Here is a 13,487-nt window from a genome sequence, read left to right as displayed (position 1 = left end):
TTTTTTCCTCTGTTTTGCCACATGAACAGAAAAGTTGGAATGTGTCCGTGTCGCTTGCCTTTTGGCATCCAATATCCGGTTTGCCAGAATTTGAGGACACCTCCCAACCCTGCCCCAACCACCACATGCACATACACACTTTTGCCTTGTTAACTGTGGATAAGTATGCTAACTAGTGACAGATATAGAATCTAAATTTGCTCTTGGAAGTGCACAACTTTTTTCGAGGGGAAAAATGTTTTGTTTTTCCAATTTGTTCCTGTCCACTTCAACCTGCCAACTTCAATGGTGACCTCACAGGCACACGTGCCTGTTGTTTGCAGGAAGGTTGGGAGTAGACTGTAAGGGCTTCTGAAGAGCTTGTCTTATCCCTGGGGCAAACCCAAACCATCGCAAGCAGAGGAAACCCTGTGCTGCCTTCAGAATCCCCCTCGGCAGGCTTACAGCCTGACGTCTCCAGCCTTGTGGCAGACTCCTGTGATGGTCTTCATAACTCCCAAGCCCCCTGTCGTCCTAGTCTGAGCCCATCGTCTTGTTCTCCCACCTCAGGATTAGAGATCTAGTGGTCAGGCCCTGCTTTGTCAGAAATGGCCTCTTTCAGGCTTTGTCCCTTTTACTTTCCTCCAAAGTCCCTTCCAGAACTTCAGCTCAATTCAACAGATATATATAGACTCACTTTTAGGTGCCAAGCCCGGGTTAGAGGTTGGGTTCCCTGCTGATCCCACAGGGGCATATTGGGAAGGACAGACATTAAGATAGTAACTACAGATACAGGGTACAGATCCAGGTAGGTAAAACAAGGGGGTTTCTTCCCAGTACACGGTCACTTTGAGTTCCTTCCTGGCTTTTTAAGTTTGTCACTTCCCCCTATTTTAGCTTTGGGTCCTCTGCCAACACACAGAGGGCCTGCCTTCTTCTCAGGATTATGAGAAGGGGGATGTTATATACTGGACAGAGCACTGGACTGGGAATTGGAAGATCTGAGTTCAAATCCTGACTCTGCCTTCAGCTCTCTTGGGACAAGTCCTTTAACTTTTCAGAGCCTCAGTGTTTTCATCTGTAAAACAGAAGTATTGCTTGGCCTGCCAACATTACCAAAGTCCTGAGTATTGAAGTGAGTCCCGAGGAAGATTGCAGACTCCCTGAAGTATCCAGTGAGAGGGCCAGGTGCGGTAAAATGTCCAAGAGAACTACATGAACGTCATCAAAGGTCGTGCACACGAACGTACCACATTCAGATTGTTTAGTTCAAAATTGAAGCCAGTCTCTGGCTCCTATCCAAGAAGCAAGACCATCCTTGAGGAGAACGAGGCATTCTTCTGGCGGATCACCTGCCTTTTCCCAGGATTTGGCCGAGCTGGGGAAAAGAGCCCACGGTAGCAGAGAACTCAGCCTGGCGTTGTGGAATCCGCCCGCCCTGCCAGGACAAGAGCCCGCTCTGCGTCTGGAAGGATGTTTCCTATTTGTCTGTTCCATAATCGGATCTGCCGCCAAGTTACAAATGGCAGAATCAAACCCAGGCATTTGTGCCGTGTGCTGCTACCGCTTCCACACGCTCTCCAGGCGGCCGCTCTGGGCCTCAGCAGTTGACACGCCTCCCGACTCCGTTTTCCACACGGTGTTAGCCTTCACAGGAAAAGCAATCTGCAAGCCACCTTTGGCAATAAAATGGGCTGATTCTTTCAGGACTGAGTACCAAGACATTCAGGCCATTTCCTGAAAGAGTTGGTACATTTTATTTAATACAACAACAAAAAAAAATGTAGCCTATTCCCATGGAGCAGTTATAAATAGTGTTCAAAAATAATCAACATGAAATGGGCTTCATGAAGCTCCCATCATATGGGGATCTAGCATGTCCCATGGTCTGAACTGTCCCTCCTGAATAGTGTCCTAGTGCTTGTGCCTCGTTTCACTGAATAAATTAAGATCCCATTTGGAATCCATTATTGTACACCCTTTCAGAATCTGGTGAGAAGGAGCCCACCTTCTCCTTTGAGATTTAGGCCCCTAGGTCCCTAAAGACAGCTGGGGGAGGTTTTAATCTGGATGCAAGAGGGCAGACTCTGTTTCAGTAGACATCTCCCTCAGAGTCCCGCTCACTTTTATTTAGTGCATTTCAGTTAAAGTTCTCTGTCGTATCTTCCTCCTTTTAAAACAAAAGTAGAAATAACAGTGAAGACCCTTTGAAGGATTTTAGAAGAAGGGATGGGTCCGGGTCCCAAAGAAAGCGGACAGCCATTTCTACAAACGGCAAAAGGCCTGTGAACAGAATGTAGAGAGAAACGTGTCCCCGAGAAGCTGCTCTGTGACGCCGTGGCTTGGAAAATGTGGCCACGGGACTTTGCTGTTTCCTCTCCGTGTTGTTGCCCTGAGGAAGTGACATTTCTTAGATACTGTTTTCAGTCTCGGTACTAAATAGACCTTTTCTATTTCATATTGTTGTCAGAAAAATCACCATCTCTCTCTCATGTAGTGACTACCAAGGTATTTTGAAATATATCTATGTAGACGAATTTCATGATACCATGAGCCCCTCATGCTTTTGCCTGCTCTGAACTTGTATGTCCAGTGTTTGAAGGGGCAACCTGATATGCTTTCCAGGCATTCATTTTCCAGCCAAACCTCTCCAGAAACACATGCTATTCCACAGAGTGAGGTGTTAAGACTTTATAAAGTTCTGGCTCGATATGAAATGGTCAGTCTGTGTGAACTGCCTCTTAGAGTTGTATGAAGTTGAGATATCTGACTTATTTTTGCAACATAACCCAGAAGTTTTCTCCCCCCTGTTCTGTTGTCTGTCTTGTTCCGCTTCTCCCTCATTTTATTTTTCCCGCTTCTTTAACATTTATTTGTGAAAACAACAAAGTATATTCTGTCTGTATTCCTCCCCCATAGACGCTCGTTTAAAATGTTTTTTGCACTTGTGTCCTCTGTTTTTTACTTACACCATCTCTCACTGTACTGTGTATGGGACATGATTTCTCACCTACTCATGTGCCATTAAAGATGCAGTATTAACCATGTGGCTTTTTTAAAGTGTTGGTATTTATATTTATTTTGAAGATCCTTAAGGCAGCTTTGCAAATAAGTACTAAAACCATACTAGCCCATAAAAGTGATTTGCTCTACTCATACGTCGTAGATGGCTAAGTGTTTGGTGTGCTCACCAGGTTATTTGTTCCTCACTAACAGTTCTTCATAAAGAGGAAGTACGAGCTTTCTCTTACTCCCCCAGTACGGTTATTGAGGAATATGCCCAAATTCCGATCTGTCGTGGAAGGCTGCAGTGCGGTGCAGAGCTCCCCCTCCATGGCCCACGTGCCTTCTGCCTCAGGGCTGAGAGTGATTCACTCACTGCTCCTGCCTCCGTTTCTCCGTTTTTATGAACTCATCCTCTCCCACCTATTGTAGCTCCTCGTTTTTGCTGATGTCCATAAAATGGATGATTGCTGCTGTCGGACACAGTTGCTGTGTATCCCCGGAAACCACTGCATCTCTACTGGCCTGTTCCTATGTAATCTCTGCATAATGTTATCCTTCTCTCTCTTCCATTTCCCTATCACCAACCCCTATAGAGTCGGGATATAAGCCCAGAAGAGATAGATTTAAAGAATGAACCTTGGTATAAATTCTTTTCGGAATTGGAGTTTGGGAAACCGGTAAGTTTAATAGCTTCAGTGGTTCTAGACGCCTTTTTAAATAATGCTGTTGATGCATTGTTGCTGCTAAACAATCAGATCTATTTGGAAGGAATGCAGGAGGTGGGGAGCAGTGATTTCAGTGGGCAGTTGTGGGATTGTCTCTTCTCACTACAACCTGTAAGCTTTCCCTCACTTTACTTCACCAAGAAAGCAGTGAGCCCTGGAATTATTTCTTGCCAGAAAACAGAGAAACAGGACTAAATCATTGCATTAGAAACAAATATCCCACGCCTTGTAGATGGCATTATTTGGGCCATTGGTTCAATTACTTAACCAGGGTCTTTATGGCAAACTGAAAATAAGCAGGAAAATGCATTACACACTGAGTGGCAGCTTGTTACAGCTTTAAAAAGATTTAAGTACATAGGCAACGGCAGTGCTGCAGAGAGCCTCTGTATGTAGATGTTATCCATGAGTGGATCCCTGTTACAGGTGGCTTGGGAGAACGATTTCTAGGAGTTGGTGTAGTATTTCCCAAAACTTGAAATGGGAGTTGGGCTGAACGCTGTATTTGCTAGAATTTCCCTGTGATGTGCCAAGGGTGGCCTTGGCACAAACTGATTTTTGGCACTGACAGGAGGATTTTCTTAGCCCTGCCCCCAAAGGTGTATCACACAGAAGGGAGAGTTGAGTTCATTTTTCCACTGCAGAGGACTAGAAACCGACTTTAAACCTCTCGTTGCATTAAAGTCTTATTACAGCTGTTTAAAAAAAAAAAAAAAAATTTGTTAGATGTTCATGTGAAACTTTAACCATTGAAACCTTGAAACCAGCATGGGAATCACTGCGGTTTGGAATGATAGTTTTATTTGCAGACAGGTTTTTATAGTTAAGTGTTAAATTCCACAGTGTATATTTTTCATTAAGATGAAGACAAAGACAAATGAAGCGGGTGCTGTGGAAATGCTAGTTTGATTCAGTGAGGCTGAGCTTTGTTAGAAATTTGAGGCGCCTTCTGGTTTAGGAGCCCCTGACCTACAAACTTCCTGCTGGTAGGATGTTTTCCTGCTGCCTCCTCTTCTGCTAGACATGGGCGGGGAGGGCACATGTAGCCCCTGAGCTGTTCTAAATGAACAGCGCCACCTAGTGACCAGTATAGAGGGAAGTGTCTGATGGGCAGTTGGCACTGTCTTCTCTCCCCAGAGCTGTGTGGTGCATACCATTATTTCTCGGTTCTCTCCCTTTTTCCTATTCACCATTCAGACATCAAAGAAGTCTACTTCAGGCAACCTTCTCCACACTCAAATATTGAGCAGTATCTTAACCCTTCTCTTTGTCCTAAAACTTGCTCAATTAACTCACACATTGAATTGTGTGGTCCCCTCCCCTCTCTGCCAAACAAACAAAGACCATGATTAGTATATGTAATAATAGTGCTATCCTTTCATCAGGGAAAGCAAAAGCTGTCAGCTTTAAGTTATGTACGATAGTCTGTGCCATTGATTTTGCAAAGCCCTCTCAGAATCCACACATTTCTGGACATTCCTCTTTTGCCAAATAGCTAAAATTAGCTTCATCTGAAATATTAACATTTAGAGAAATATCTGAAACAATCTTATGTGATCCATTTGTTTTACTGAATCTGTCATTGCAAATAATTCCATTTTTGTTAGCAAAGGACAGTATCTCAGTCCCAGCATACATTAGGTTGACTCTGTGGGTAGCCTGGTAGAGTAACACTGTTTCTACTGGAAACCATGGTCTGAGCACCACACAACCAATCCACACAAATGTCGAGAACACAGTCCGTTTGTATAGTGGGAACTTCCTAGAATGTGTGTCCCTACTCTGTTGTTCTAACTGCTTCTTAATTATTTAAAGACTTAATGATGCTTTTCCAAAATGCCATTTCCTCTGAAGCCATGATGTTCCTTGCAGAGACCTTAGAGTCCTTAAATGGGACTACTTGACTGAGTCTTTTAAAGTGCTAAAAGATAATACTGTGGAAGACTTGCCAAAACAACCTAATCAGTGCCCTTATCCTGAGGAACAGCGTCCAAGATGAACGGTTCCTCATGATTGGGAACATCTGAAGGGTGGGATTATCATCCGGTTGAAACAACTGGATGACCGGCTCTTACTCCCGGGGTGTCGGAAGGTGTGATAGGGAGAAATTTTTTTCTTCACTTCTGTCCTACCTTGGTCACTCTGGGCTATAATAAAAGTAAGAGAGATAAATCAAAGTGGCATAAACCACAGAAGTTGTTTTGTAAGGTTTTTCAGTCATTCAGAGGCAGAATGAAATTGAAACTCCTATGAAATCATGTGGATCATCATTTCTACTTGTTTTTTATCCCATACCAACTCAGGGCCCACTTTCCCCAAGTGAAGCCTGCCAGAACTTAAACACTAGACATTTACCCTGAACTCCTTTCTTCCTCAACTATTGTGCTTAAAGCCCATTACCCAGAATGAGCTGAAATTTTAGCAAAATCCTGGATAGAGTACCTTTTAGCTCTGATATGTTGTTGTAGAATAGCAAATAATTCAAGACTCCCAGGATTTTTTTCGAAGGATTTTAAGACAATTTAATTTTTAAGCACTGCCTTATTATTATTATTTTTTTTTTTTGCAGTAAAGATGGAAATGAGTATGTATCCTAAGTGACTTTAAAAAGTCTACTTCTCCAGGTGAACAGTCCAAGTGTAGCAGGTGTTTAAAATGAATGGGAATTGTTAATAGCACTTACTTTACAAATTTCAGAGTATATATATACAGAGACAGCATTACTGACCCATCACTGTCAGTGATGAAAGTCCCTTACTTTTCACTTACAGATTCATTACTAAGAGTCTGGATATTAGGTTTTTTTTTTTTTTTTCTTTTTTCTCCCTCTAATTTCTGCAGAAATCCGTGTGATTTCTAGAAGTAAGCTTGAGGCAAAATGTCACAGTGTAAACCAATTTGAATGCTTGCATAGAGGTACAATGATATTTACATAAAATTCCAGGAGTTATTAATGATCTCATCTTTTTCAGGGGTCATTGTATAAGACATTTCAGGTCTAAATAGGCAGAATAAGAAGGTCTGGTTGGTGGGGGAGAGGTTCGAGAATTACAGGAGCCTTGTAACTTTCAGATGTCCTACCCTTCCAACCTTTCCCTCATTAAACTCAATTCTCCTGGTAGTTTTGTTTTGGGAATGCAGCTCTCATTCAAACTTAAAGAGTTAAAAGAGAAAACAAACATAACCCCACGGTCTGCTTTTCCAAATTCAAATTATAAACTGTTCTCTAAGGCAGATGAAAGGGATGACTGTAGCACCAGCAGTGTTATCAAAGTCTGGTTAAGCCGCAGAAGGAGATTGTAAGTGTTGCCTAGTGGAATTATCTAGTTAGTGCATTTGTTGAATACCCATTTTGTACCTGGATTTCATTTTCACAAACCACAGAAAACATATTTGGTTCAATTTACCTTCCCCTGGCCAAATCTCCACAAAGTCACACATTTATTAAACATGATGAATTTGGAGACTGCTTCAAAGACTCCTTCAAAAGCGCAGACTCTCAGTGTCAAGGTTAGTTTGAAAACAACAGTGAGGATGTCTATCAACAATACTTCAATTTAAAAAAAAGAGAACAATGAGAAATTTTAAAGTTTTGATTTTTGTTCAAATTGGTGTTAACACTTTTTTTGCTTCTGATTTTGTTTTTGTTTTTGTTTTTGTTTTTTAATGTTTTCAATGTTTAGAATCCAACAATGACTTACTCTTGAGATGTAGACATAGAAACTTCCCAGTTAATGTTTCTAGCTCCTAAATTCTGTAGAATCCCTCCCTCCTCAGGAGGCCAGGTGCCTGCCCCCTGTGCTTTGAGTTCACTTTTCTGTGTTGATACGGTTCTCCTAGCGTGCCCCTCTTTGTTTGAGCCAGTCTCCATGTTTGTCTTTATGTCTTTATGCTCATTTCTTCATTTCCTCCTCTGCTTCCCGTCAGCCTCCCAAAAAGATATGGGATTATACTCCTGGAGACTGCTCTATCCTTCCTAGAGAGGATAGAAAGGTAATTCTGCTGTGCCTCCTCCGTGGGCTGTGTGCGTGTTCTCTAGCCTGGTTAGTGTGAGTGTGTCGTGGGTTTTTTTCTTTTTTTCTTTTATTTTCTTAAATCATTTTTTTTTTAACTCAATAACTTTTTTTTTCTTTTGGCTTGGTGATAAAACGATTTAACAAAGTCTCTACGACTTCTACTACTAATGCTGAGAGGTTTTTAAAGCAATGCCTTATTCTCCTGACATATTCTATTTGTCACAGTCACTATACTCTGAAAAGAGAAAAAATAGGTCTCTCGCGAAAGGTAGGTTTCTGCGATATTTGTAGTTCTCTCTAGCAAGTAGAATAGACTTTTGAAGCTCTGATAACTTCAGGATTTATATTTTCCCTGCCTAATGTTGCATATTCTGTTTTCACGTCTTCACCTGATTTCTAGTGAGCTCTTGTGTTCGGTCATGCCATCTTTGCCTTATTAAAGCATAGCACTAAACAAATTCATTTTTCAAACTTAACCTTCCATTCTTTCTACCTGTCCTCTAAACTAAAACATTCTTTCCCATCTTTTCTCTCTTCAACCAGACTAATCTAGAAAAAGATCTCAACCTCTGCCCAGCAGAGTTAGAGGCACATTTAGAAAACACGGAGACGCTTAATAAAGCACCCAGTGCAAACCTGTCCCAGGTATTTCCTAGTTTTTCTTCATGCTGTCGGTTCCTCTTCCAGCTCGGTTTTGTTTTCTTCTCTGCTTTCTCGTTTCAATGTAGTCAAGGCAATGAATGCTTATGCTGGGTCTTTAGAAACTGCATGGCTTTCAGACTCCTGTTTTCGATTCCTCTCCCCTCCCCCGCCAACCTAATTTTTGCTTGAATTTCTTTTGAGCTTGGCATCTTCCTTAAAGGGAGTTTTTCAAATATTTTCAGGGCGGCTGGTGATTTAAACGACATCACTTCCTTGTCATTCTTTCTCTGCTCTCAGGAGGTGACCCTTATAACTTTCCATCCTTTGCCCCCGTATATCTTCTCCAGATTTTCTGGGAGCCATTTTTGGGGGAGATTCACTTGTCTCTCTCTCTCTTTTTTTTTTTTTTTTTTTAAATCCCTGGGAGATACCAACCTCAGAGATCATTTTCAGAAACACAGTGGTGGTGATTTGAGTGCCTGTTATGTGCATGGCACTGGCAGAGTAGTTGTATTTGTCATTTGGAAGATCAGAAAGTTCTCAATGAAAAAACGCACTCCAGAGACCAGACAGCCTGGCCACAAACAAGCATTTGAAACTCAACCTGTATTGACATTTTTAAAGGGGGCTATGTCAAAATGTGGTTTATTGAGGACTATGTCATAGAGTCCAAGGAAAACAGGTTCCCAATGGGAAGAAAAATACCAAGTATTTGGAGAACCGCCCCCAAGGCTCCCTGACAAAACATAAAAGGCTCTTAGAAGGAAACGGTATCTTTACAGAAAATAAAGAAGGCAGGCAGGCACTGCTGAAGAGCCTAGGAAGGTCCACACACTGTGGCAGGAGGAGTGGAAAATTCTATAGATTGTGTTCTATTTAAGCAGAACAAGACAAGGAGGGTCAGATCGCCAGCATGAGTGACTCAGGTTCTGAAAACTCTTGGGTGCTGGACCACTAAGCCAAGGAAGGAGTGAAGAACCCAGGGGGTTATGGCAGCAGCCAGGGTGGGCTGAGATAAAGTCAGACACTTAGGAACTGCAGGCAGATGAGGAAAGTTGGGGTTTGAGAATCCAGGCCCCTCTTCAGAACTTGGGGGAGGTAAAAAGGTGAGCTACAGTGCCCACAGTCAAGGCAGATAGGTCATGGGGCAGGGAAAGGGGGTGCTCATTTTCAACCAAGGTGGAGACTGGAACCAGCTGTAGCCCCTGTGGGATAGAAGGTCTGAGCTAGTTTAAGAGTGAGAACTAACTGCACCTAAGTCCTAACATGTTCCAGAGCAGGACAGGAGCACTAGGATTATAGGTCACAAAATGAATCCGAGGTTCCTTTTCAAAGTAGTCTAATAGCAGCTTTGTAACACATGCAAAGATGGAAGGCAGCTGGAGAATTACTGAACTCACTGAGGCTTCCCTGAGGTTAGAGACAGTTTCCAGTACCTGGACTTCTGCCCAGGGCAAGGTGAGCACAAAGAAGGGTCTGATGCATGAATGAGTCATTTTCACATTGTTTCAATTACATGTTCCCCATTAGTCGGTAATAGGTATGGGATACGCTGAGAGGGGCTCTAAATCAGCACAAAAAAGCAATGAACTTTGCCTTCAGGAACATGACCGTTTAGGCACACTCCTAAATAAAAGATCTGCAGCAATACACAGCAGTGCCTGCAAAGAGCTAAAAGAATGGCATGGGTTCTGAGTGCTAGGCAGAAGAGTGATCTTGTGGAAAAGTAGGGACAATTTCTCAGGGGGTTGGCTGGGACCTTAAAGGATGGGTGCAATGTGGTAGAAATAGTGATAGAGGTGGGGACATCCATGTGAGGCATGTAAAGAGCAGAGAAGTGATCATGTTTAGCATGTATTCAAGGAGTAAAGTAGAATTAGCTATAATAGAAAATTGGGGGTGGTAGTTGGGAAAGAGGGTTGACCCTGGATTATAGAGGCTCAGAACACACAGTTAAGAGATGATTTTGTCCACAGCCCAATGATGTAATTCAAGTGTTGTTTTAGGGAGGTCGGTGTCCTCACTCTAGAGAGGCTGAGTTGAAGGGAGAACCTCCCATTGGAAGTGCGGAGGGCACGGAGCCTACTGTGGTGGTCCAGGCATGGAGTGATGAGAGCCCACACTCCAGTGGCATCAGCATGAAGTGGGGGAGAGGGGTGGCTGTGAGTGCTTACAGAGGAAATTGGAATGGAACATTTTAACTAATTGGTGTGAAGAATAAGGATTTGGGGGATGGAATGGAGACAAAAACAACTCTAGGGTTTTGGCCACGAAGCTGGAAGAATTGGGGACATCAGTCTGTCATGTAAGAAAGATGGGGAGAAAATCCATGCAGAGGTAAGATGGAATTAGTTTTAGGTGATTCATTCTTGAAGTGTTGGCTGGGTATCACCAAGGGCATATCTGGTAGGCAGCTGGAAATACAAGACTAGGTCTCCTAAGAGAGGAAGGGCCTACAATGTCAGTCAGAGTCACTTGTGGAGAAGAGATGGCTGAAGCCCTGGGAGCAGTTGGAAGATTGAAGGACAGGAAGGACGAGAGCAGCAACTACCCTATGGGATGTTAGATGACATGGAGCAGAAGAAAGGGAGGATCAGGGGGTGAACAGATCAGAGAGGTAGGAGGTAGGGTGAACAGGTCAGAGTGGTGGAACAAGAAGAGAAAGTATGACAACTACCCTGTGCTCCAGAGAGGTCCCCAAAAGTAGACTCCTAGGAAAGGTCAGTGGGTTGGGTAACCAGGAGGTTTCTAAAAACCTTCGAGGTTGCTGGGTGAGGAGGTGCCGGGAGCTAGAGTGGGGAAGCACCTGGGGATCCCCTAGGGGTACAGCACTGTTGAAAACATGTAATTGTGGAAGGAAGGGAGGGATGGGGGTATTCCCAAAGGACTCTGCAGGGTCACACAAAAGTTTTCCAAGATGAAGACCCAGATGAGGACAGGTCCCTAAGGTAGGAGATGGGCAGGAGACATTAGTGCGGCAAGAGGCTGCCTTCTCTGAGGAATAATGGCAGGTAACTGGGGTTGGGGGGGGGGGTAGAGTCCTCATCCTGGGGCAGGGGCACCCTCCAAAGTGAGAGGACCGAGCAGGTTGAGGGTAGGTGGTTCAGCAGGTTGAGGATCAGGTGGGTGAGCCCAATAAAGATTGCTTCCCCTCCCGTTTTTTCCTTCCTCTTGGACAATCTTCCTTTTCTTTCTCCCACTGTTTCTCTCTTTCCCCCCTCCAGTATCTCCTCCACATAGCATCTTTTCCTTGAAGTGATTATTATTAGTAATAGAAGTATCTTTAAAAGTTAACTTATTCATTGATTGATTCAACTACCACAGTATTTTTAAAAAATATATTGAGCCCTTCGCCTTTTTTTTTTTTCCTCCAAGACAAAACAGAAACCTTAGACGACTTAATTATGTTGCCTTTTCTCTGCATGTAACTCTTGGTGGTTTTCTTTCTTTTGCATAATTGCCTGTCATTTTATAAAATGTTCCCCTACTCCTAGGTTTTGTAAAAATGCATTTCCCCATTTCTGCATTCCAAATCTGCAGGGGTGAACAAATGATCTAAATACAGTGTGGTCTTTTCAAATGCATTTTTATATTTTCTGTACCTAAGGTGTCGGGTGACCCTCTCTCCTGATGTGGCATCTGGGGTGCATGACGGAGTCTCTAGTGGGTTTGCCAGGGGCTCCAAGGACTGGGGATGAGCTGTTGAAGGCAGTGTTGTCCATGTCACTAATGCATGTTGGCCAGATGGTGGGCTATCCACTCATGGATCTATATTTATATGAAAGATAAGTCTAAGCTAGGGGCCATCTTCCACTGCACCCAGAGAGCACCGGCTGGCCCAGAAATCCTCCAGCACAGACCCCTTACCAGCAGCTAAGGGCCCATCTCCCAAAGGTCCTTGGCTACATCAGGAAAGGAAAAGGGCTGCTCTCTTTCCCCCTTGACTAGGAACATCTGATGCAAAATAAATGATCTACATTCTTTTTTTTTCTTTCTTTTTTTTTGGCATTTACAGAGCTCGGCAGTCAGCCCCAGCCCGGATATTTCTGCGGAGGCTCCTGGATAGTAAGTTGCCGCCCCATCTGTGGCCTGATGTATTAATGTCAGAGATGGAAAGAGGCTTGTGTTTTGGATCCGAGTGTGTTTTACTTGTGTCAATCTCGTGGCTTCGGTGATAAGTAGCAGTTTAATCATCATCTTCAAATTATTTTTCTTCTGTTTTCTCCTCCTCCTCCATTTTGCCATGATTCCTATTACCTTCGTGAAGCTTTTCCGTGTGTTGGCTTCTTTCCCTTTAGAATGTGAGTTTGAGTTGGGAGTCCAAACCCACTCGTGGGCTGGTTCTTGGATGGGATGTGTGACTGACACACGCTGCGCTGGGTGTAAAGGTCGGGGGATGGTGGGGTTGGGTCCTCAGTCAGTACCTGTCCCAGGGAAAGATAGGGCCAGAAGGGGGCTAACTTGACTGATGCTGAAAGGTGTGGATTTATTTCCTCGTAACAACCAGGATTCTGCCTGGGTGATATGTGCACACTCTGCTCACTTCACGGAGTAACCGTCAGCCTCTTTCCCCCTCTCCAGACCATCCAGAGCCCTACGCCTGATGACTTTTCTCAGTATTTTGCCATGCAGCCATTATCCCAGCTGAAACGTCTCCATGCGGTCCCCTGCCCCTTACCTACGCAGTACATAGCGAGCACTGAACTCCTATAAGTAGGCCCTGAGCCTCCCTGTACCCAATTTAATATCTCATTCTTAGAAGTACAATGAGGAGGAAAGGCACAAGCGTTTCCTGTTCCATTGGGATTGGGTAAACCCACAACAAGCAATTTTCACCTCTTCAAATAGAAGCCTGGCTAGACTGGAATGCTGAGTTTATGGAATTTTTGGCAAATGTTGTGGTCCTTTGGGTATGTCCTATGTACCTTGCCAAAGAATGTGTTCAGCAGGAGGAGTTTCATTTGAAAGTCAGCTGGGATTAGGATATTTCAGTGGAAAATTGGAAAAATCTTAATTCTTTTAGCACAGTGACCAAATCTCTAGCTAGATCCACTCTGTTCATTTTTTTTTTTTTAAGATTTTATTTATTTATTTGACAGAGAGAGAGCAGAAGTAAGCA

General features: G+C 43.5%; 1 protein-coding gene across 50 annotated transcripts in view; it reads left to right on the top strand.

Moving 5' to 3' along the window:
- Positions 1-13,487, top strand: part of SORBS1 (sorbin and SH3 domain containing 1) — a 226,192-nt gene that overhangs the window by 166,524 nt on the left and 46,181 nt on the right. For 32 of the 50 annotated variants that reach the window (XM_082722032.1, XM_082721996.1, XM_082722034.1 and 29 more), the window contains 4 exons: positions 3,579-3,662; positions 7,638-7,703; positions 8,270-8,371; positions 12,384-12,433. In XM_082722032.1, coding sequence (XP_082578158.1) covers positions 3,579-3,662; positions 7,638-7,703; positions 8,270-8,371; positions 12,384-12,433 — 302 coding nt within the window. The remainder of the gene's footprint in view (positions 1-3,578; positions 3,663-7,637; positions 7,704-8,269; positions 8,372-12,383; positions 12,434-13,487) is intronic. The other 18 variants (XM_082721991.1, XM_082722013.1, XM_082722020.1 and 15 more) reach the window with 4 other exon arrangements.

Source organism: Mustela nivalis, assembly GCF_964662115.1.
Source record: "Mustela nivalis genome assembly, chromosome: 2".
Classification (NCBI taxonomy): domain Eukaryota; kingdom Metazoa; phylum Chordata; class Mammalia; order Carnivora; family Mustelidae; genus Mustela; species Mustela nivalis.
This window is presented reverse-complemented; position numbering and strand designations above follow the sequence as displayed.